Source organism: Puma concolor, chromosome C1, assembly GCF_028749965.1.
Source record: "Puma concolor isolate L17-30 chromosome C1, mPumCon1.1.hap2, whole genome shotgun sequence".
In the NCBI taxonomy this organism is placed as follows: Eukaryota; Metazoa; Chordata; class Mammalia; order Carnivora; family Felidae; genus Puma; species Puma concolor.
In genome coordinates this window covers 80,400,200-80,423,577 of record NC_141674.1, presented here as the reverse complement: position 1 = coordinate 80,423,577, position 23,378 = coordinate 80,400,200, and the positions used below count along the sequence as shown (strand labels likewise).

Sequence of the window (23,378 nt, the reverse complement as noted above, 5' to 3'; positions counted from 1 at the left end):
AGAATTTACATGTAAAATGAAATTGAAACTTAAAGGTCTCTTTTCCATTAGCCAAAATATTGTAGGACCTTGCTGTAAGTGTATTTGTTGAATGTAGTTCTATGTGAGACAAATCTATTGTCAAAGGTATTTAGTTTGGCTTACAGGTTTAACAGAAATAATAGCTATTTATGTGTATTAAGTCAGTAAAACAGTTTTCTTTTTGTTCATTTATTTGACATTCACAATAACAAAGTAGCTAGAACAGTGTTCTTACTAATTCTGTTCTATGGATGATAAATCAGGGATTAGAGAAACTAAGAGTTAGTTGCATATGGTTATTTCAAGGAAGTGGAAGATCAAGCATTGGAACCCAGGTTTCTTGATCTAAATCTATTCTTTTTTTTTTGAGTAGGCTCCACACCTGATGTGAAAAACCCTGAGATCAAGAGTTGCCTGCTCTATTGACTGAGCCAGCCAGGCACCCCCCCCCCCCCCCCCCCCCCCGAATCCATTATTTTCTATCACACCAATTAGCCACTTACAGCTTTCTTTTGTATTGGGGAAGAACAGTTACTAACCTCATTTGCTTTGCTCATTACTGCGACTGTTTTTGGGGGGCGGTGGGGGGGTGTGGAGTGGGAAGAGTACTGTTGGTGAAAGAGCTGCTTAAATTCCTTAAGCCCTTTTTACAAAGTTGTATTTTCAGTTTAAGAGGCTTTTTGCTTCATAAAAATAACATGAGATAGCTTTAGTCTATTATAAGGGGAAAGAACGTTTGGTAAAAATGGAACTTTTTTTTTTTTTACCACTTATAATACATAATTAAGAGCTTGCTAAATTATTAAGTCCCATTTGAAGTATTATCAGGACATACTGATGTTCTAGTAGTTGACTCATCTACTCAGGAAAGTTTATGAATCCTTGTAATTAACATTTCTAAAAAGTAGCTATCATGTTTATTTCTGTTGATTTATAGGCTTCAGAAAAGTGTTCAGTTACAGGAAATTGGAATTACAGGGTAATTTGAGACACTTCTGAAATTTATTACTAAAGAACTCAGTTACTGTTTTTTATAGTTTGATTTGAAACAACTTCAATATCTATTTATAAAGGCTTCCTTATAGGAAAAAAAGAATTTCAAGTTGATAAAACATTTATGTTAACAATTATTGGAATGTTTTGCAGTGATTTTTAAGAAAAACCATGGTAGGGATTCTTAAGACCTCTTAATACTGTTAAAAATTATTGAGGATCCTGAAGATTTTTGTTTGTGTGGGCTGTATCTGTTACTATTTATTGTGTTAGAAATTAAAACTAAGAAAATTGAAAAACATAATAGTTTTGAAATATATTTAATTCCACATATTTAATTTCCTTGGCTCTGACAAGTCCAGAATTTATTACCTTGGTTTATTTAGGCACTGAAGCCATTAGTATCTTGTAGTTCTTGCTTAATACCCAACACTAATTTTGAATATTGATGGTTGTTGACACTCCACAATCAAGCTCTTTTGACCTGAGATCTTAAAATAAGTATTTTTACAGCATTCCCCAAGTGTATTAATATCTGTAGATTTTGTTGTGAAACATCAAGAATACAGGACAGAGATAACTGGCTTTCCTTTCTCTTTTTTAGGACTAACATAGGTTAGGTTTTATGATATTAGATAATCATTCAACCTTGATTTTGATAAGTAGGCAGCAGTATTACCATTAACTAGCTTTATTTTGTTTTTTATATGTTATTTTTTAAAGCTATTCAAATTGTATTATTTTCCAGAAGTTTGTTTTATTTCAAAGCTATGAGGTTCCATTTCAGACCTAATCTATGTTATTAACCTGTTTCTACTATTGCATACACTAATAAAAATAGCTATAAACATTTATGGAGGGCTTACTATGTTCTGGCCACTGTTCCAAGTACATTATGTATTTTAACTCATTTAATCCAATAATCCTATAAAGTAGCTACCATTATCTTCCTTTTATGGATGAGGAAACTGAGGCACCGAGAGGTTAAGTAACTCACCCAAGGTTTATGAACCATGGAACTGAAGTTCAAATTCAAGCAATCTGGTTCTAGAGATAATGTTTTTAACCAACCACTAAGCTGTATTGTTTCAACCAAGTAAACCTACTGAATGAGCTAACATACACAATTATAAAACAGACCATATAGTGATCATTTAAGATAATTCTTTAAATTGCATACCACATTTTCCCTAGGAATTAAAACAAATGTTTAATTATAAAAGTAACATATATTTATGGGGAAAATTCCAACAGTACATAAAATTCCTAATATTTCTTGCCCATTTGTATGTCATTTTTTAAATAGACCTTATTTTTTTATTATATGTATATTTTTAATTATTTTTAATTTACATCCAAGTTAGCATATAGTGCAATCATGTTTTCAGGAGTAGATTCTAGTGATTCATCCCCTGTGTATAACACCCAGTGCTCATCCCCAGTGTCTTCCTTAATGCCCCTTACCTATTTAGCCCATCCCCCCCACCCACAGCCCCTTTAGCAACCCTCAGTTTGTTCTCTGTATTTGAGTCTCTTATGTTTTGTCCTCCTCCTTGTTTTTATATTCTTTTTGCTTCCCTTCCCTTATGTTCATCTCTTTTGTATCTTAAATTCCTCATATGAGTGAAGTCATATGATATTTGTCTTTCTCTGACTTACTTCGTTTAGCATAATACCTTCTAGTTCCATTCTCGTTGTTGCAAATGGCAAGATTTCATGCTTGTTGATTGCCAGCTGATACTCCATTGTATATATATACCACATCTTCTCTATCCATTCATCTGTCAATGGACATTTGGGCTCTTTCCATACTTTGGCTTAAATAGACCTTATTTTTAGAACAGTTTTTGATTTACAGAAAAACTGAGAAGATCGTATAGAGAATTCCCATATATTCTTATACCCAGTTTTCCTTATTTATTAATATCTTACATTAGTAGAGTACATCTCTTAACCAATATTTGATACTAATGATGCATTCTTATTGATTAAAGCCCATAGTTTATTCATATTGCCATAAATTGTTCCTAATGTTGTTTTTCTCTTCTAGGATCCTATCCTATTACATTTAATTCTCATGTCTCCTTAGGCTATTCGTGATTGTGACAGTTTCTCAGACTTTCTTCACTTTGGATGCCCTTGACAGTTATTTTATTTTATGATTTATTTATTTAAATTTTATTTTTTATTTTTAAAAATTTACATCCAAATTAGCATATAGTGCAACAGTGATTTCAGGAGTAGATTCCTTAGTGCCCCTTACCCATTTAGCCCATCCCCCCTCCCACAACCTCTCCAGTAACCCTCAGTTTGTTCTCCATATTTATGAGTCTCTTCTGTTTTGCCCCCCCCCCGTTTTTATATTATTTTTGTTTCCCTTCCCTTATGTTCATCTGTTTTGTCTCTTAAAGTTCTCATATGAGTGAAGTCATATGATTTTTGTCTTTTTCTAATTTCAGTTAGCGTAATACCCTCCAGTTCCATCCACGTAGTTGGAAATGGCAAGATTTCATTCTTTTTGATTGCTGAGTAATACTCCATTGTGTGTGTGTGTGTGTGTGTGTGTGTGTGTGTGTGTGTATACCACATCTTCTTTATCCATTCATCCATCGATGGACATTTGGGGTCTTTCCATACTTTGGCTATTATTGATAGTGCTGCTATAAACATGGGGGTGCATGTGTCCCTTCGAAACAGCACACCTGTATCCCATGGGTAAATGGCTAGTAGTGCAATTGCTGGGTTGTAGGGTAGTTCTATGTTTTGTTTTTTGAGGAACCTCCATACTGCTTTCCAGAGTGGGTGCACCAGCTTGCATTCCCATATTTATTTATTTTTTTAATGTCTATTTTATTTATTTTTTTTTAATTTATTTTATTTTATTTTTTTTTTAATTTTTTTTTCAACGTTTATTTATTTTTGGGACAGAGAGAGACAGAGCATGAACGGGGGAGGGGCAGAGAGAGAGGGAGACACAGAATCGGAAACAGGCTCCAGGCTCTGAGCCATCAGCCCAGAGCCTGACGCGGGGCTCGAACTCACGGACCGCAAGATCGTGACCTGGCTGAAGTCGGAGGCTCAACCGACTGCGCCACCCAGGTGCCCCATCTATTTTATTTTTGAGAGAGAGACAGACCGTGAGCTGGGGAGGGGCAGAAAGAGAGGGAAACAAAGAATCTGAAGCAGGCTCCAGGCGCTGAGCTGTCAGCACAAGGCCGGACATGCGGCCCCAACCCACAAACCATGAGATCATGACCTGAGCTGAAGTTGGATGCGTAACTGACTGAGCCACCCAGGCGCCCTGATGACCTTGACGATTTTAGGGAGTACTAGTTTTTTTGTAGGATGTACCTTGATTAGAATTTGATGTTTTTCTCATGATTAGATCGGGATATTGAGGAGGAAGATAACATATGTGAAGTGCCATTTTCATCATGGATCATGTCAAGAATAATTACTATTAACGTGGTATATCACTGTTAATGTTGACCTTGGTCACCTGTCTTTAATAGTAAAGTTTCTCTAAAGTTACTCATTTTGTTCACTTTTCTCTACTGTATTCTTTGGAAGGAAGTCACTATGTGCATGCTCCACCTCCTTGAGGACAAAAGATCTACATAAATTATTTGGCATTCTTCTATACAAGAGATTTGTCTCTTCTCTTTCACGTGTTAATTTATTCATTTGTGTCAGTATGTGCTCATTTATATTTATTTTATATTTTGGGTTATAATCCAGTACTACTTTATTTGTTGCTCAAATTTTTCTAGCTTTGGCCATTAGGAGCTCTCTCAGTTGGCTCCTTTGTGCTCTTGGCATACCTTATTCAGTGTGAGGGTTAGTTTTTCTAAGCTCTTACTTTCTGGTTCTACTGGATCCTTCTAACTCATCTTGCATGTTTCCTTCCCCGGTCCTAGGGTCATCCCTTTCTCTAAGAAGCCCTGGTTCCTTTTCCTTTTATTAGAGAACAGTATTAGAAACCAAGCTCACAGTGATAGGTTTCATTTCCTTTAGGCCCTTTCAGTGGACAGATCAAAGAAATATATGTGTGTATACTAACCTGTGTAAATACACATATCTATAAACATTTCTATATTAGATACAGCCACCTGTGTCTGTATTAAGCTAAACATGAATTCGTTTTTTAAAGCTTTTATTTTGAAATAATCTCTATACCCAACGTGGGGCTTGAACTCACAACCCCAAGATGAAGAGTTGCATGCCCTACTGACTGAGCCAGCCAGGTGCTCCATAAACATAGGTTTATGAAGCATCCAACTGTAATCTACCACAGTATGGATCCTTATAGCCTCCTTCTCCTGTTTATTTGTGAATTTCTGTGCCAACAGTGAGATTCCTGGTTCCCACCATCCACCATCCATTTACCCAGTTGTTCAATTCCAATACATATGTATAACAACATCAGAATCATTAACCAAAGCCTCATTGGAAGCACTTTGTCAATACAATAGAATATAATACTTTTGTGCATTTTGTTTTCTTTTAGTCTTATAGACTCACTCATTCTAAGGTTACTTAGGCCAGCACCTTTAAAATTAAAATTTATTGGATGAATGAGTCATGTTTTCTCCTGAAGGTACTCTGTTCTCTCTGCTTCCATCTCTCCCTGAACTATTGTTTGCCTCTTCCTGGAATTACTCTTTGCCGTGATAGATCTTCCTCCCTACCTTGCCTACACCTCTTATACATATTTTTTTTCTCTTGATAATGTAGTTAATGAATGGAATATTTGGTAGATGGTGGTAGAATTTTTCATTTTTGTTTTTTAATCTAAAGACAGTTTTTCTTTCTGATGGTTATCTTTTTAACATTTCTGAAAAATTTGTATAAGATGACATTGTGTTTAAAAAATGGGTTTTGTTTGCTTTTTAAGCTATTTCAGTAGGGAGGCAGTGTAACATTAAGAGCATGGCTTCTGTAATTATACTCTCTGGGTTCAAATTCTGGCCCCACAGTTTAGTAACTTGGTGAACTTAGGTGTACCTCAATATTCTCAACTGTACAATAGGTATTTTAAAATTATCTACCTAATTAGATTGATATGAAAGTTAAATGAGATAATACCTTTTTAAGTGCTTTTAACAGTGCCTGGCACCTAGGAACCCCTTAATAAATGTTAACTATTATTAAACTAGCGCTATATGTAAGGCTACAGAAAGGAATATTACATCAGAGTATTGCATTTAAGGTGGTTGTCCTTTTAGATGTTTGAGGATTACTTGAGGGATTTCAAAGTTTAGGGTGATTATACGTTCTTATTTGCCTGGGATGACAGTCCAGGAATATGCCTATTGTGCTGACACGATTATGGGTAGCATTACCCTTTTTACTTGCTTAGAGTGTTTTGGTTTGAATGATAATTCATATGGCCACCTTGTTTCCAGGGATTATAAAATCCTGCCTGCCTCCATCTGCCCAGAGTTGGTATAAATGAGCAGAGCAGGCTTGGGGTAGACAGGTAGAGACTGGGAAGAAGGGGGTACCCAAGAGAGCAGTGCTGCTTTGTTACAGCTGCTTATGGCCAAGGAGGATGTGAGCCTGCTATAACCAGATTTTGAGTTTTCAAGAGTAAATTGCAGAAATCTGGAATTTTTGGAATGATGTCTCAATTTTTCATCATTGGCAACAAATTCGATTTTCCTAAAAGCACACAAATTCATTGAACCATATAAAGATCTGTGTATTTTGTCATATGTAAATTATATCACAGGTTTTTAAAATGGGCAGGTCAAATGGTAGTTCTTATATGACTTTTAATCTAATAATTACCTAATGCAAAGAATCAATTCTAATGTGGAAACTTGACATGTAAGTGTTCTTTAGTATTAGTTTATATACCAGGTATTGTTGAGCTTTAATTCTGTTACCATATATATTCTAAAGCATGTTATGGTTGAAACTATAAAACAGGAAAAACTGACCTCGAAGTTGCCTCAAAGGAAATCTGGAGACATATTTAGACTGGGAAAACTGAAAAAGGTAGTACTAACTTGACTGTAACTGAAATCTTTACTGACTTAAAACAATTATGAATTTTTGAAGGCTGTATAAACTATATATACTAACTGCAATGGTGAAAACACAAGTGAACGTATAGTGGGCAAAAATTGTGGGGCCACTGCTTCTACTTAAAGTGTGTTTCAAAATGATCTGTCATAGTTTGCATTCCTGAAACCTGGTGGGAAACAAACCTTTTTTTTTTTCTTTAAGATTGCTTTAAAGAAGTCATTCATATACGTCTGGATGAACTCCTCCGTGTTTTAAAATCTGTAATGAATAAACATCAGAACCTCAATTCTGTTGATCTTCAAAATGCTGCAGAAATGCTTACTGCAAAAGTGAAAGGTAAGAAAGATCTATTAAATGTGGGTGGTGTGGGCAAAAGGCATCCAAGTGATACATTTTGGTCTATAATGACTATAGTGCCATCTCCCCATGTGGTATTGGTATCACGTGTCAGTAGGAGTTATGTATACTTTGATATGTGGATATTCCCATGGAGTCACACCTAAAACTCTTTTCCTTTCGAAAATTAAAACTTACTTGGCAGGAAGCAGCCTAAAAATACTACCTGAAATAAATTAAACAAATGATATTTAAAATTTTTGAGTTTTTTGAAAGAGGGCATGCTCTTTTGAAGTAGGTCATTAGTGTACAAAAGTCCTTGTTTTGTGAGGACAATTGGTGCTGGAAAATGGTAATTTGTAGCAACTCCACTTAAAGGAGGGAGCTGAATAGAGAAAAAGACTTTTTTTTTAATGTAAAAAAAGTGAAACTAATTATATGTATGGATAAACACACACACGTGTATTACATATAATAAAGAATCAAGAATTAGGATTTATCCTCTAATGAAAGGACTTGCCACCCAAAGTGTTAGAATCTGTTTTTCTGGACTACAGTACATAAGAAGGATTGAAAGTGAAGGGAGTATTTGAGAAGAATGAGACGGAATTCAGTTAGGAGATTAGTAGAAATAAGGGACTGGATGTGGATTGGCAGTCTGATCTAAGGCAGAAGCTTGAGTGTGGTGGAGGTGGAATGTGGTTGTTCTAGAGGAGGGGATGGATACTGATTTGATGAAATGCAGGATGTTGATGATTAATGTGAGTTGAAGAGGCAGACTTGAAAGGTGTGGTGTCTAGGTGGTAATGGAAGAAGGTGACCAACTCAGACTGTGCAGAGTAAATATAGGCTGAGTAAGAGATCCCAGGGACAGAGAGAGGATGGAGAAACCTGATGAACACCTAAGAAGTAAGGAGATGGTCTGGAGAAAGATGTCACGGAATTTTAAATTAGAGTACAAGAAGTGATTGTCAGTGTTGTATGTCACTTACAAGTAATATGAATTCAAGTAATGTAATTGTAGAAAGTGATTACCTGCAGGTTGAGTAAGGAAAGGAAAGGATTCTTTGGGGCAGGGAAATTACTGTACTGAGTCTCAGAGGTTGAGTGGGCATTTTTGAGTTGGGGTGGTGGAGGTTGGGACTGTGATTTGGGGCACTTGCACGAGAAATCTGGATGTGAAGAACATGGTGCAATTGGTGAACACACTCCTATCTAGAGAAGGCAAAGGGCAAGTGTCAAGGGATGAGTGAGGCATGAGGACAAAATAAAAAGCTTGTCAATAAAATATGGTCCTGGGGCGCCTGGGTGGCGCAGTCGGTTAAGCGTCCGACTTCAGCCAGGTCACGATCTCGCGGTCCGGGAGTTCGAGCCCCGCGTCAGGCTCTGGGCTGATGGCTCAGAGCCTGGAGCCTGTTTCCGATTCTGTGTCTCCCTCTCTCTCTGCCCCTCCCCCGTTCATGCTCTGTCTCTCTCTGTCCCAAAAATAAATAAACGTTGAAAAAAAAAAAATTTAAAAAAAAAATAAATAAATAAAATAAAATATGGTCCATATACCTGAAGAACACTTCCTCTGTTTTTTGACATAGATGTATTGTGTTTGTGTGGTTCTTTTTTTTTCCCCCCGTATTTCAAACATTGAGAAACATATAGATGGCTTTAAATGAGAAAAATGGGTAGTTTCTGTTGCGACTTTTAAAAATGCGCTTGGTAACCAAATTTGTTTTTAAATAGATTGTTTATAAGTGTCATTTAACTTAGATAGGGAAATTTGCGTCTATAGATAGTAAAATTTCCATGCTTGGAAATAGCGACCACAGTTCATTCAATTGTTGTCAGTAGCTATTGTGTGCAGTCAGGATGTCCTGGGGAAGGAGTGTGCCTGTGTATAGTTGGTGTCCACATTCCAGAAACAGACTTGAAGAAAGTGGCCTCTCAGCTGCCTTGGAGATCTTTTTTCCTTTGAGGTAAAGCAATCTTTTGAATATTATCTCCCACTATGAGTGTCTTTACCCTTGGGATTATTGTTACAATTTTACTTTTGTGTTGGGTGAAATTTAAAAGATTACTTTTTTGTTCCTAAACTTCTGTTTCAATATGCCCCATGAGATTAGAAAATTTTTTAAATTGTGTTTTCCTTGGTATAAATTTATGTGTTTAAATAAAACCTTTCCAGCTCACTCTTATTGTTGAGGCCATCTAAGAACATCACTGATACCTCAAATGAAAAATATTCAGTGACCCGAAAAATTGAGGTCAAATTCAAACATACTTAATTTTTTCTTCTAATGATAATTTAATTTTAAAACCCTGGAAAGGCAAGGGGGAGGTAGAAACTATTTTTGAATCTCTGTTCTCTGGCAATCTAGATATTTTGCATATGCTATTTTAATATTTAAAAAAAACCTATAAAAGCGTGTTTTTATTTCTATTTTAAAGGGGGAAAATTTAAAGAAAAAAAGCTGTCATACATTAGGATCAGAAAGCTGACAGGAACGTGAAGATCATTTTGTTTTAAACCCGTGATTACATTTAAAAAAACAAAGGTGACATGACTTGTTCTGAATGTCTTCACTGTCGATGCATTTGACAAATATACCAAAACATTAAAAGATGACATACACAGAATGACTTTAGAATCATGGAGGTCTAATCTTGTTTGTGCTTCTACAGGTGTTAATGCATAAAGTCTGTCTGCTTCCTCTGCATACTAAATGCATCGGAATGAAATTGGAATCTTTAACTCCTTTTACTTTTTATTTTAACTTTGGAATTTACCTTTTTAATAACTTTAAAAGAACATTTTAAAACTTTAAATTAAAAACTTTAAAAGATAAGGTTTTCCTCATTCATTCTAATAGTGATTTGTATTTCCTGTGTCTCCTCCTGTTTCCAAGCAGGAAGTTCAGTCTGACAAAATATTTGCAATATGGTAAGAGAGATACAGCTTATTTTTGAAGTAGATAAAAGACATCTTCAGCGCTCAGTAATTTGTTAGGTACTTAAGTATTTGTGTTTTCATGATTTATAGTTATTTTGGTCAGTCTTGTAATATAAATTAATAGGACTAGGACCATTTATTTAGGTTTTTCATGATCTGTATTTTGCCCTAGATTTAAAAATTGACAAAAAATTGACAAAAAAAGCTTTTAATTACATATCTAAAATTGTAGAAGCCTCGTGTCTTCTTTCTGTTTTGAAAACTTAATTTTCTAATAGGCAGTACATTCAAATGGTTCATAATGCAAATGGCATAAAAGAGTATTCAACAGTGAAGTGTCTATTTTATCTCACTTAGCTACCCTTTCCTTTACCTGGATAAGCGACAACTATTATTGATTTTTTTGTGTATCTTTCCAGAGACATGTTATGCATATATAAATGATACAATATGTTCTCTTCTTTACCTTCCTTTTTACACAAATGGTAGCCTTTTTGCTCCTTGCTCATTGTTCTGAGTTATGTTCTGTACATAAAGCATTTCCTAATTCTTTTGTTGTGATTTGTTCTGTTTTTTTCAAAGCTGCATGGTAATCTGTTATATTTATGTGCTATATAATTTATTTAACCAGTTCACTAATAGATGTTTGGATTGTTTCCAATTTTTTTCTGTTACAAATAATGCTTTGATGAATAGCCTTATTCATTTGTATTTGTATTTCTGATATTGCTAAACACCCTTTGCAGTGGTTCTGCCTTTCTGATAGCAGTGCTGAAAATGCTGATTTACCGCACCTTTGCCAACACAGTTGGTTACCACACTTTGTTATCCAGTCTAATAGTAAAAATTGGCATCTCGGTGTAGATTTGATTTGCATTTCCCTTATTTTGAGTGCAGTTGTCTTTTCATATGCTTTGGAGGCATTTATACATCCTTCTATGTGAGTTGACCCTTTTTTTTGATGGTTGGTCTTTTTTTTCTATTTTGATTTGTAGAAACTCTGTGTTAAGTGAAATTAGTCCTTAAACTTTGATGTAAGTTGCAGACTTCCTTTATCTTTTGATGTGCTTATGGTATTTTATTTTATTTTTGCATTTAAATTTATCAGTCTTGGGAACCTGGGTGGCTCAGTTGGTTAAGTGTCTGACTCTGGCCCAGGTCATGATCTCACAGTTCATGAGTTCAGACCCCACATCGGGCTCTGTGCTGTCAGTGCGGAGCCTGCTTCACATCCTCTGTCTCCCTCTCTCTCTGCCTCTCCCCAGCCCTCTTTCTCTCAAAAATAAATAAACATTAAAAAAAAGAATAAATTTATCAATCTTTTGTATGGTTCTTGGGTTTTAAGTAATAGGAAGGACTTCCCTGCTCTGAGATTATAATAGCATTCTCCAGTGTTTTTTCATTGAATGTTGTCATGGTGTCATTTACTAAATTTAAGTCCTTGATACATTCTAGAGTATCTACATGTCTGGCTTACTTATCACATAATTCATCTTTTCCTGACTGATTTGAGATACCCTTTTTATCATAAGTACACTAAACTGGCATATGTGTTTATATCCATGTTTGGACTGTATTATGTCCCACTGATTTGTTAAGTCATGTGCCAATACACACCATCTTTCTTGTAGTTGTAAAGTATGTTTTAGTGTCTGAAAGGAGTAACTCCTCTTTCTATTACTCTTTTTGTTCAGGATTTTATTTTTCCATCAGGACTTTTGAATTGGCTTATGTAGTTCCCAAAAATATCTATTGGTATTTTTGAGGGGATGAGTAAGGTTTATAAATTCATAAAGTCATAATTAAAGTTATGAATTAAGGAGAAGTTATATACTTAGCATTTCTGAAAACATAAGTATGCATTTCATTTCTTCAAGTTGTCTTTTATGTTTCTCAGAAGCAACTTAAGGTTTTCATTTTGTAAGTCTTACTGTTTTTGGTTTGTTTTTTCCCCTAAACATTTTTTCCCATGCATAAGGTGAAAATTTTCTTCATTATATCTTTTAATTCAGTGGTTTTCACCTGTGGTCCCTAATTTATGACATCAGGTTAGTGGATTGTGACCAACATTTTTAAAATACAAAAGAGAATAGAAAAGAAAAACCAGAATACAACAGTATTGTATCAGATGTAAGGATGTGGGGTTTCTGGGAGACTCAGTCGGTTAAGCATCCTACCCTTGATTTCAGCTCAGGTCATGATCTCACGGTTCATGAGATGGACCCTCACATCAGGCTCTGTGCTGAGAGCACAGAGCCTGCTTGGAATTCTTTCTCTTTCTCTCTGCCCCTCCCCTGCTCACTCTTTGTCTCTCAAAATAAATAAATAAACTTAAAAAAAAAAAAAGACCTAAGAATGTTTCAGAAACTTTATAGGTATTATATAACTTATAACTATTATGTGTGTATGGTATACTTGGTCATGATATAATATGTATTTCTTACGCAAGGTTGTGGTCAAAAAAGTTTGAAAGTCACTAATAGATGATATGTATGAAAGCTATTCATGTGATTTCTTAAAGAGATACTAAATGTGCCTTAGTGCTTAGTGACTTAATAAGGAACCCAAGGGAGACAATTATTTAAACCTTGAGCAAAATTTTGATGGAATTTTGAAGAATGTCTAATAGGAAGAAGAGAGTGGAGACAGAGAAACCAGTTAGCAGGTTGTTAAATAGTCCAGACTAGAAGTAAAATGTGGCCTTTTGAACTAAGTGGCAGTGGGAATGGAAAGGAAGAAAATATTTTAGAGGCATCTTGAAAGTAAAGATAATGAGCTAAGAAATGTATGGAAAAGAGTTGGCTTAAAGGGCAGACCAGAAGAGAGGGTAGAGTTCAATTAGGACATGTTGAGATTATAATGCGGGTAAAGCCTGGGAAGCAGAAGGAATATATCAAACAGACCATTGGAAGTGTGGATCTGGAGCTCAGAGGTTAAAACTAGACAGGTAGTTTTTAAGGATCCATTTACCTCAAAGATATGAAAGAGGATGTGATTCTGTGGGCATAATGTATAGAGAAGAGAGCCAAAGTGAGAACTGCAGGCTGAGTGGAATGACTATTAAGTAAAATTGTCAATAGATAGATATAGAACGTGAGGGCACCATGTTCACTATCAAGCAGGGTACTCTAAGCGCTTGACATTTCTTTGAATAATATACCATTTTACAGACGAAGAAATTGCAGTGAGGTGATGTATCCAGAATAACTCCAGAAGTGGTAATGGTTAGATTTGAACTCTGGTCTGAAACTCTGAAGCCCTCTCCTTCTAGTTACTATCTATAACAAACTGCTTCTAACAGTGCAGAAGACTTCAAGATGGAAGCAAGTGGTTAATATTTGTAGTAGTAATAGCAGACATTATTGACGATACACTTCCTGTATGCTAGACACTGTTAAATTTTGCTTGGATTATGCTATTAATCTGCACAGCAAATTTTTCAGGTCAATACTATATTGTTCTGTCAACTCTTACTTTGCAGATAAGGAAGCTGGGACATAGAGAGATTTGCCCAAGGTTGCACACAAATTAGGTGGTAGAGTTGTTGAGAGTTGCAGAGTAGTCAGGTAGGATGAAAACTTGGAAGAAAAAAGGCCTCCAAGTTTGACCAATAGGTTTTTGTTGCCAGTGTTCAAAGTGGTTTTGAGTGAAAATAATAACTAACATTTATTGAGCATTTTCTGTGTAGCAGGCTCTGTTCTGAGTTCATTCGTTTTTATAACAGTTCTCAAAATACATACTATCGTCCATATTTTATAAATAAGGAAACTGAGGCACAGAGCAGTTGTGTTACTTAACTTAGTAGGAGACATAGTTAGATTTAACCTAGGCAGACTGGCTTCGGGACCCATTCTCTTAACCAGGCTCAGCAAACTACTTCTGGTGGGCCAAATCTGGCCTGCCTATTTTTGTAAATAAAGTCTTGCCAGAGCACAGCCATTCTTACTCATTTATATATCACCATATCTCATTCATTTATGTATGGCTCCTTTAGACCAAGTTGAATAGTTACAACCTACCGTATGGTCTGAAAAGTCTAAACTATTTGCTCTCAAGCCCTTTACAGACAAAGTTTTTCAGCCTCTGATAACGATTAAACTGGATGAAAAGCCAAATTCTGGTGAATTTAGTTATGACCTATTTATAGAGATTTGGCAGTAAAAAATAATAATAATAATAAATAAATAAATATTAAGTTGGATGTTAGGTTTAAGAGGAAATATGGTAAAATTAAAGTTTTTTCACATAGGAAAGATTTGAGTATGTTAGTAGCATAAGAAAAAATGTCAGTTAAATTTTTTTTTAATCTTTATTTATTTTTGATAGACAAGAGTGTGAGCAGGGGAGGAGCAAAGAGGGAGACACAGAATTCAAAGCAGGCTCCAGGCCCTGAGCTGTCAGCACAGAGCCCGATGTGGGGCTCAAACTCATGACCTGAGCCAAAGTCAGACGCTCAACCGACTGAGCCACCCAGGCGCCCCAGAAAAAATGTCAGTTGAGTGAGAGATAATAAAACTATGGAGGAAGGTGGCCCAGAGTTTTGGAGAATGTAGGAGAGAGTGGGAAGATTTATTACTGGAAAGGAGCCAAAGACTTTTCTTTGAAACACTGAGCAGAAGAAAAAGAAAAAAAAAAAAAAAAAAAAAGAAAGGATGTTAGAAATATAGGGCTGTTTTGAATTGGAGGCAAGGGCAATAATAGGAATTTTCATTGGATGGTTGTAATTTCATTCAAGTAAGGAGGAAGGCAAAGAAAGAAGATGTTCAAGTAAGTGCCTTTTCACTATTCACAATTACTTCTTAAATCTCCCAGTCATGTTTAGTGCTATGAAAACCATTTAGGAAAGAGACAATAATTGTAGAATTTGGTGTGGTGTTATAAGGTATTTTTTTTTTCTTTAAAGTCTAACAGGTTAAGGTTAGGAAATATAAGTAGGCTTTACATTTTTGCTGGTTATAAGTTATTTTAAATATACATTATAAGTTACTATTTAAAGTTTACTTTCCAAGGGGAAAAAAAAAAAAGAGGTTAGAGTGGGAGAGAGCCAAAGCATAAGAGACTCTTAAAAACTGAGAACAAACTGAGGGTTGATGGGGGGTGGGAGGGAGGGGAGGGTGGGTGATGGGTATTGAGGAAGGCACCTTTTGGGATGAGCACTGGGTATTGTATGGAAACCAATTTGACAATAAATTTCATATGTTGAAAAATAAATAGGGGCGCCTGGGTGGCGCAGTCGGTTAAGCGTCCGACTTCAGCCAGGTCACGATCTCGTGGTCCGTGAGTTTGAGCCCCGCGTCAGGCTCTGGGCTGATGGCTCAGAGCCTGGAGCCTGTTTCCGATTCTGTGTATCCCTCTCTCTCTGACCCTCCCCCGTTCATGCTCTGTCTCTCTCTGTCCCAAAAATAAATAAACGTTGAAAAATAAAATTTTTTTTTAAAAAAAGAAAAATAAATAAAAAATAAAAAATGAAATCTTCAAAAAAAAAACACCTCAATATAAAATCCAAATAAAAAAAATAATAAAGTTTACTTTCCAATGAGATGTTTAAAGCAGCATATAACTGATAATGCAATAAAGTACATGTATTTAAAGGACACAATTTGATCAATTTTGACATGCATACCCTGTGAAACTGTCACAGTTCAGATGATGTGTACCCCTTTGTAAACCCTCCTTTCTACACCTGCCTGCCTTTTATTAAAACTCTTTCTTTCTTTCTTTCTTTCTTTCTTTCTTTCTTTCTTTCTTTCTTTCTTTCTTTCTGTCTGTCTGTCTGTCTGTCTGTCTGTCTTGAGAAAGGCATGGGGGGAAGGGCAGAGAGAATCCCAAGCAGATTCCACACTCTCAGCACAGTGCCTGACGCTGAACTCCATCCCATGAACTATGAGATCATGATCTGAGCCAAAATCAAGAGTCAGATGCTTAACCTACTGAGCCACCTAGGCGCCACCCCCTTCTTCATCAATTTTGATATGTTGTGTTTTCATCTTCCTTGTGTTCAAAACATTTTCTAATTTCCTTTTTTCTTCTTCAAGCTATGGGTTATTTAGAAGTGTGTTATTTAGTTTCCTGGTATCTGGGATTTTCCAGAGATCTTTCCGTTATTTCTAATTTAATTCCATCTAGTCACAGGACATTTTTTGCCTGATTTGAATCCTTTTAAACACATTTTAACTTGTTTTATGGCCCATTATGTAGTCTATCTTGGCAAATATTTAGTGTGTATTTGAAAAGACGTGTTCTGCTGTTACTGGATGGAACGTTCTATAAATGTCTGTCTAGGAGAGGTGGCTGATAGTATCGTTGAAGTCTTCCATATCCTTACTGATTTTCCATCTACCTGTTCTGTCAATTATTGAGACAGGGCTATTGAAATCTCTGGCTGTAACTGTAAATAAATTTGTCTATTTGCAATTCTAGGTTTTGCTTCATGCATTTTCAGTTGTTTATCAGGGGCATAACTGTATAGAATTATGTTTGATAAATTGACTCCATTATTATAAAGTGACCTTTATCCATAGTAGTTTCCTTTGCTGGGAAATGTAATTTGTGTGATGTTAGGCAGTAAGCTGGGGCTCTTGTTGAGCTTTCCATGTTTCTTGTTTCCCATGTTTCTTGTCTGTCAAGATACTTGTCCTTCATTGCCTGATAGCCAATGTCTTGAAAATTTTTGTTTCATGTATTTGGTATGAGTTTCTTCTAGTTGTTTCAGACAGAAGTATAAACCTGATTTTCCATCTTGGCCAGAGCAGAAGTCCAAAAATAGTTTTTAAATTATTTATTGTGGTTCTTAAGTTTTTCTTTTTGTTTGTATTGGGGATACTTTAGAAGAGTCTAATAAAAGATATAGACCTGAGCCCCTCATGTCTACAGAGGCTTATCCATGTAAAAGCTTGGTTGTAATTTCATGAGGTTTAGAGGCTTGAGGTTTCGTTCATCCTTGCTTAGGAATTCTTGCTTTCCAGCAAGCATTTTCAACCCCAGTTGCACATTAGAATCACCTGGGAGAGCTTTTGAATAAATACGTATGCTCCATCAGACCTTTGAAATCTGAATTTTTGGTGGTAGGACCAGATTTTTGGTTTTTAAACTTCCTAGATTTTTGAACAAATACCAATGCTTCATCAGACCTTTTAAATCTGAATTTTTGGCGGTAGGACCCAGATTTTTGGTTTTAAGCAATGATTGTATTGTGCAGCCAAGCTTTAAAACATCTTGTTTTAAGCAAAGGATGGCTTCCTCTTCACTTGGTCTCTTTACCTTTCCTTTACTGGCTAGGATCCTAGGGAGGACGGGACACAGGGAGCCAATTGCTCATTAAACTCAACTTAAGTAGAAGGGGTTACTTTAAAAAAAATTGCCAATTCCACCTTCAGATTTTGTCTTGGTAAATTATATCTGGGCTTTTAACAAAGGTGCCTAGAGAAGTTATAATAAGAAACCTTTTTCAGTTATGTTTCACAATTTGCTTTTCACAAAATGCAAAATGGTTGGACTGTCTCTTTGGCAAACAAGAGACAGCTATATATATCAAATTAGCCTGAACCTCAGAGCCCAAGAGCCTGAAAGAAATAAAGCTATAAATAACTAGGAATTTCAATTTTCTAAAGCATTGGGTGTTTATGTGATATGCTTTGTATGTAGGATTTATGCTGTGTCAAATGTATATATGGTGTCAATTAGTGGTAATTCTTAGTGAAAAATATAGTTCATTTGACTAAAGTGGGCCCACAGTGCATTTATCTATTTTTTTAAATGCCGTAAAGCAATAAACATAGAGAAAATAGGGTGCTCTTAATGAGAGGTCTGATGTAATATGGACTCTGTGACTTCAAGATGGATTGATTTCACATTGCATCACTTTTTAGATGTGTTAAATTATGTAATGCATGGAGTAGGAAGTTTGGAATGCCAGCTACTTTTATGCAAGCTGATTCTTTTGTATGATTTTTTTTAATGAAGAACTTGAACATCATATTCATTTTGTGTATTAGGCTTCTCAGTTCCCAAATCTTCTAGTGCTTCTAGAAGTAATGGTGAATTTTTAAGAGATTAAATGACTTTGTGTGAATCTAGTTTAAAATGTTTTCTCCCTCAGGGCACCTGGATGGCTCAGTTAAGCATCCAACTCTTCATTTTGGCTCAGGTCATGATCTCACAGTTAGTGAGTTTGAGCCCTGTGTCAGGCTCCAGGCTGGCAGCGCGGAGCCTGCTTGGGATTCTGTCTCTCCTCATCTCTTTCTGCCCCTGCCTGATCATGTACATGCTCACGTGTGCTCTCTTTCTCTCTCAAAAATAAACATTAAAAAAATAATTAAAAAATAAAATGTTTTCTCTCTCATTTATTGTAACCAACCTTTCCCCATAGCTGTGAACTTCACAGAAGTTAATGAAGAAAATAAAAACGATCTCTTCAAAGAAGTATTTTCTTCCATTGAAACCTTGGCCTTTACCTTTGGGAATATGTAAGTAGAGACTGTCATTTAAAGAATTTGGGCCTGGGTATCTCAGAATATGTCACATCAGTAGAGACTTGGAAAGTAAATATTAACCAATATAAAATATTGTCACAATACTGGAAAAGCTATATTCATTATTGTTTTATTACTGTATTTGCCAGTGTCTTTAGAGCTGTTCAGAAGCAACATCCATTTGCAAGTGACTGTGTGAATAAGTTCCTAGGAGTTTATTTCTAAGGTTCTTACTTAAAAAAAAATTTATTCTAGATTACATGTTGAAGGTAAAGCCTGTGACAGAGCAATGTAATGACTTGTCTTTTTATTTCTGTTTCTTATTCTTACTTCCCTGGATAGCCTGACAAACTTCCTTATGGGAGATGTAGGCAATGATTCATTATTGCGGCTGCCTGTTTCTCGGGAAAGCAAGGTAAGCCAGGTTTGTGTGAAAGCAGAGAGTTTAATATTTTTAACATAATATTTCAGTAATTTCCTGATTTTAATCTCAGCAGTAGTCTTTGATAGTTTTTGAGTTGAGCAAGAAAAACAGATCAGTTCATTTTAAATATAATTATGGTAGAGTCACCTGGGTGGCTGAGTTGGTTGAGTGTCCGACTTCAACTCAGGTCATGATCTCGCAGTCTGTGAGTTCGAGCCCCGCATCCGGCTCTGTGCTGACAGCTCAGAGCCTGGAGCCTGCTTCCGATTCTGTGTCTCCTCCTCTCTCTGCCCCTCCCTTCCTCATGCTCTGTCTCTCTGTCAAAAATAAATAAACATTAAAAAAAATTTAAAAAAAAAAATTTTTTTTTTTAACGTTTATTTTTGAGACAGAGAGAGACAGAGCTTGAATGGGGGAGGGTCAGAGAGAGGGAGACACAGAATCTGAAACAGGCTCCAGGCTCTGAGCTGTCAGCACAGAGCCCGACGCGGGGCTGGAACTCACGGACCACGAGATCATGACCTGAGCCAAAGTCGGACGCTGAACTGACTGAGCCACCTAGGCGCCCCTAAAAAAAATTTTTTTAATATGATTATGGTCAGTTTCTGGAGCAAAAATTTAATTATACTTTCTAAGTGGAGCTATCATTTTAAAAGACTATCTCTGATAGTTTTATGGTGTTTTATGTAATGAATCTATATGTCATACGGTCCAAAATTTTAGTAAGTAATTCTTAACCATTTTTTCTTCCTGACATTGTCACAGATCTTAAAGATTGGTGGAAACAGAAAAATAATGCAAGAAGTAGAGAGGGTGTTAATCTTTTTACACAGCCTATAGTTTGTTACCATGAAACACTTATTAGTAGACCTGAAGGTCTTAATTCTGCCTAAGAGTATTATGTCAGAGGATTCCAGTTCTGGTTCCCAATTTGAAGAAAAATTGCTGTGGAATAATAGAACATGAAGAATATTTGTAGAATATTGCTTTAAAGATTTATAATAGTAATATTTTTGTTTGACTAAAAATTGTTCTCTAAATGCAAGAAGCTATTTTTCAAAACTGTGATAAGGGGGTACTGGGTGGCTCAGTTAAGTGTCAACTCTTGATTTGAGTTCAGGTCCTGATCTCATGGTTATGGGATTGAGCCCTGTGTCAGGCTCTGGGTTGACAACTGGGAGACTGCTTGAGATTCTATCTTCTCCCTCCCTCTCTCTGCCCCTCCCTCACTTGCTCTCAAAATAAATAAATAAATAAATAAATAAACAAACAAATAATCATTTTTAAAAAACTGCAATAAGGATATATGTTGATCATTTCTTGTTAAGAATGTTCAAATCCAAAAAGATTTCAGCAAATACTTGGAACTGTGCCAAGTATTTTGTATTATATCAAAGTAGTATAAAAACTGCAGATCTTAAAACGATACAAAATATGAACGACTAATTGAAGTATTTGTTATATGTACAGTAACACTGAGAAAACAATAATGATTACTTCTGAGGTCATCCATTGATTAGTCAGGGAGGGTAATGTATAAACCATATCACACTAGTGATCTTTAATTATTTTGCTATTATTTATAATTTTCCTTTAATTTTATCTTTTAAACATAACTACTAATTCAGAAGATATAATAACATTATATCAGTGTGACAGCTCTGGACAATTAAAATTTTTGGTGTGACTCGTATCTCTTGTTTTTGTGCCTCTATTGTGCACACTTATTATAATAATTCTTAATAGGAAAACACTTTTTCCTTTTTTCTTTTGCACCTTGTTTTCCTTTTTGCAGTTTTTAATTATAAAACCGAGATTGAGCTTTAAAGGTCCATGATGATAGAATTCTAATTGTAAAGTAAAGTTACTTTGGTGAAGAGTTTTGAAAAATATCTTTAAATACTAGTTGCCATTTACTTAATGCTGTTTATTATGTACTATGCACTGTGCTCAGCCTCCACCATCTTAATCCTTAAAGTAGCCTTAGGGAAGTAGTGTTCTTATCCCCATTTTACAGAGGGCAAACCAAAGTTACGTGAGCTTAAATATTGAGCCCGGTGTCCTACAGCTACTAAGTGAGTGCTGGACTTCAAACCCAGTCTCTTTAATCCCTTTTGCATTGAATCCCTGCATGGTCTGTATTGCCCAACCAAAGAGATCAAATTTGTTTAAGATCTCACATTTTTGGTAGATATGTTTTCCTACACTGTCCAGTAAGGTAGCCACTTGCCATATGTAACTCCTTAAATTTAAATTAAGTAAAATAAAAAATATACTTCTGATTTACATTAGCCACTTTTCATATGCTCAAATAACCACATGTAACTAGTATCTACCTTATTGTACAGTGCAGATACAGAACATTTCCATCATCATAGAACATTCTGCACTAAACTGTTCACTAGACCTTCAGAGAAATGCTTATTATATGATAAAATGGTAAAAGATGGCTGGAAGAAGCAGGTCTTTGTATTCTGTTTAAGTGACAATATAAATATTTAGATTGCTTCTATAACTTCCTAATATTTTTAAAATTTGCAGAATTGTATGTTTTGAATGGATTTATTAATGTTAATGCTGTTAGCAAACAATGAGGTTATTTATTCTTAGATCTTGAGAACTGCAGTTGTAAATAGGTATACAATTCTTATAAGATGTCATAGCATTTAAACAGATTTCTTAAGCCCTTTGAGTTCTAAATACTTGACATTCTTTAACAGGAATTATGTCACATAACAAATCAGAATGAAAAGTTTCTGAAGCAAAAATCTGTTAGCTTCTGCTCTAATCTTAAGTTTGTTTTCTTCCATGTTGTAAGTCTTTTGAAAATGTTTCTGTGGAATCGGTGGACTCATCTAATGAAAAAGGTAATGCTTGAGGTACTTAAAATGTTAGTCAAATTTTTTTTGCGATTACTTTTCATAAGTGTTTTTGGATTACTTAATGTCTTGCTTGGTAACCTAAAGTGTTCATTTTTAACACAAACTGATGTGTCAAACTTTACATAAATACTTAAGGGAAAAAAACCTGCTACAGTAGATAGATAATGGAGAGACTGGTCAAGAATTCTAAAGGGCTTGGGGCCCCTGGGTGGCTTAGTTGGTTAAGCGTCCGACTTTGGTTCAGGTCACAATCTCAGATTTGAGCCCCTCATCTGGCTCTGCACTGACAGTGTGGAGTTGCTTAGGAGTCTCTCTCTGTCCCTGTCTCTCTGCCCCCACCCCCTGCTCTCTTTCACTCTCTCAAAATAAATAAATAAACTTAAAAAAATTCTATAGGGCTTGTAACTTGATGAATAATAGGAATATATATTAAGAATAAAACATACATTATAATTTAAAACCATTTTAAATTTGAACTGTGACCTTTATGTCTAAATTTGCCACTTGAAATTTTTTAAAACAGTTTTCATTGAAGAACATCTTAGGATTTGAATGCTTCTTTGTTTAGAGTTATGTGCTGATATTTAATATATACTTGGTATTTTTATTTTCAGGAAATTTTTCTCCCATAGAGCTAGACAGCGTGCTATTAAAGAACACTGATTCTGTAGAATTGGCTTTGTCTTATGCTAAAACGTGGTCAAAATATACCAAGAACATAGTTTCATGGGTTGAGAAGAAGCTTAACTTGGGTGAGTTGCCCTTTAGGGCATCTGATTAACTTTGGACTGTAAGAACTAAATTGTTCACAATTCATTTTCTACAGACGATGACTAATGTGATTCCAAATTAGTAGCTGTTTCATTGTAGTGAATAAAATCATTGTCCATTTTCTCTTCTTGAAATAGGAAAGACTTTTCTTACAATAAATGTACTTACTGAACTTTACTGTGGGCCAACCACTCGATCTGGGAACACAAAGACAAATAGTATACTGTCTTTGACTTTAAGGAAGTCATACTTCAGTGGGTGAAAAGAATTGCAATCAGATAATATGGTTAAAAGAAATAAAAGCAACAATAGGTGTATGAGCACAGGCGATGGAAACATCTTAATAGTTAGGTTTTTTCCCCAGTGTTTTCAGTTGACAAAATACTTTCACATCCTGTACTTCATTTAATCCTTACCAAAACCCTGGAAAGAAGGCAAGAAAAGAATTCTTCCCATTTTACAGCTCAGGCAAACAAGACAGGTGATTTGCCTAAGGTCAGATAGCAGAT

At 35.5% G+C, this 23,378-nt stretch overlaps 1 protein-coding gene across 5 annotated transcripts in view; it reads left to right on the top strand.

Moving 5' to 3' along the window:
* ARHGAP29 (Rho GTPase activating protein 29) overlaps positions 1-23,378 on the top strand; it is a 67,027-nt gene that overhangs the window by 13,432 nt on the left and 30,217 nt on the right. For 4 of the 5 annotated variants that reach the window (XM_086717603.1, XM_086717600.1, XM_086717602.1 and 1 more), the window contains 5 exons: positions 7,246-7,380; positions 18,690-18,786; positions 19,135-19,207; positions 22,035-22,083; positions 22,713-22,850. In XM_086717603.1, coding sequence (XP_086573729.1) covers positions 7,246-7,380; positions 18,690-18,786; positions 19,135-19,207; positions 22,035-22,083; positions 22,713-22,850 — 492 coding nt within the window. Of the gene's footprint in view, positions 1-7,245; positions 7,381-9,222; positions 9,348-18,689; positions 18,787-19,134; positions 19,208-22,034; positions 22,084-22,712; positions 22,851-23,378 lie in introns of those variants that run through there. The other variant, XM_086717604.1, reaches the window with a different exon arrangement.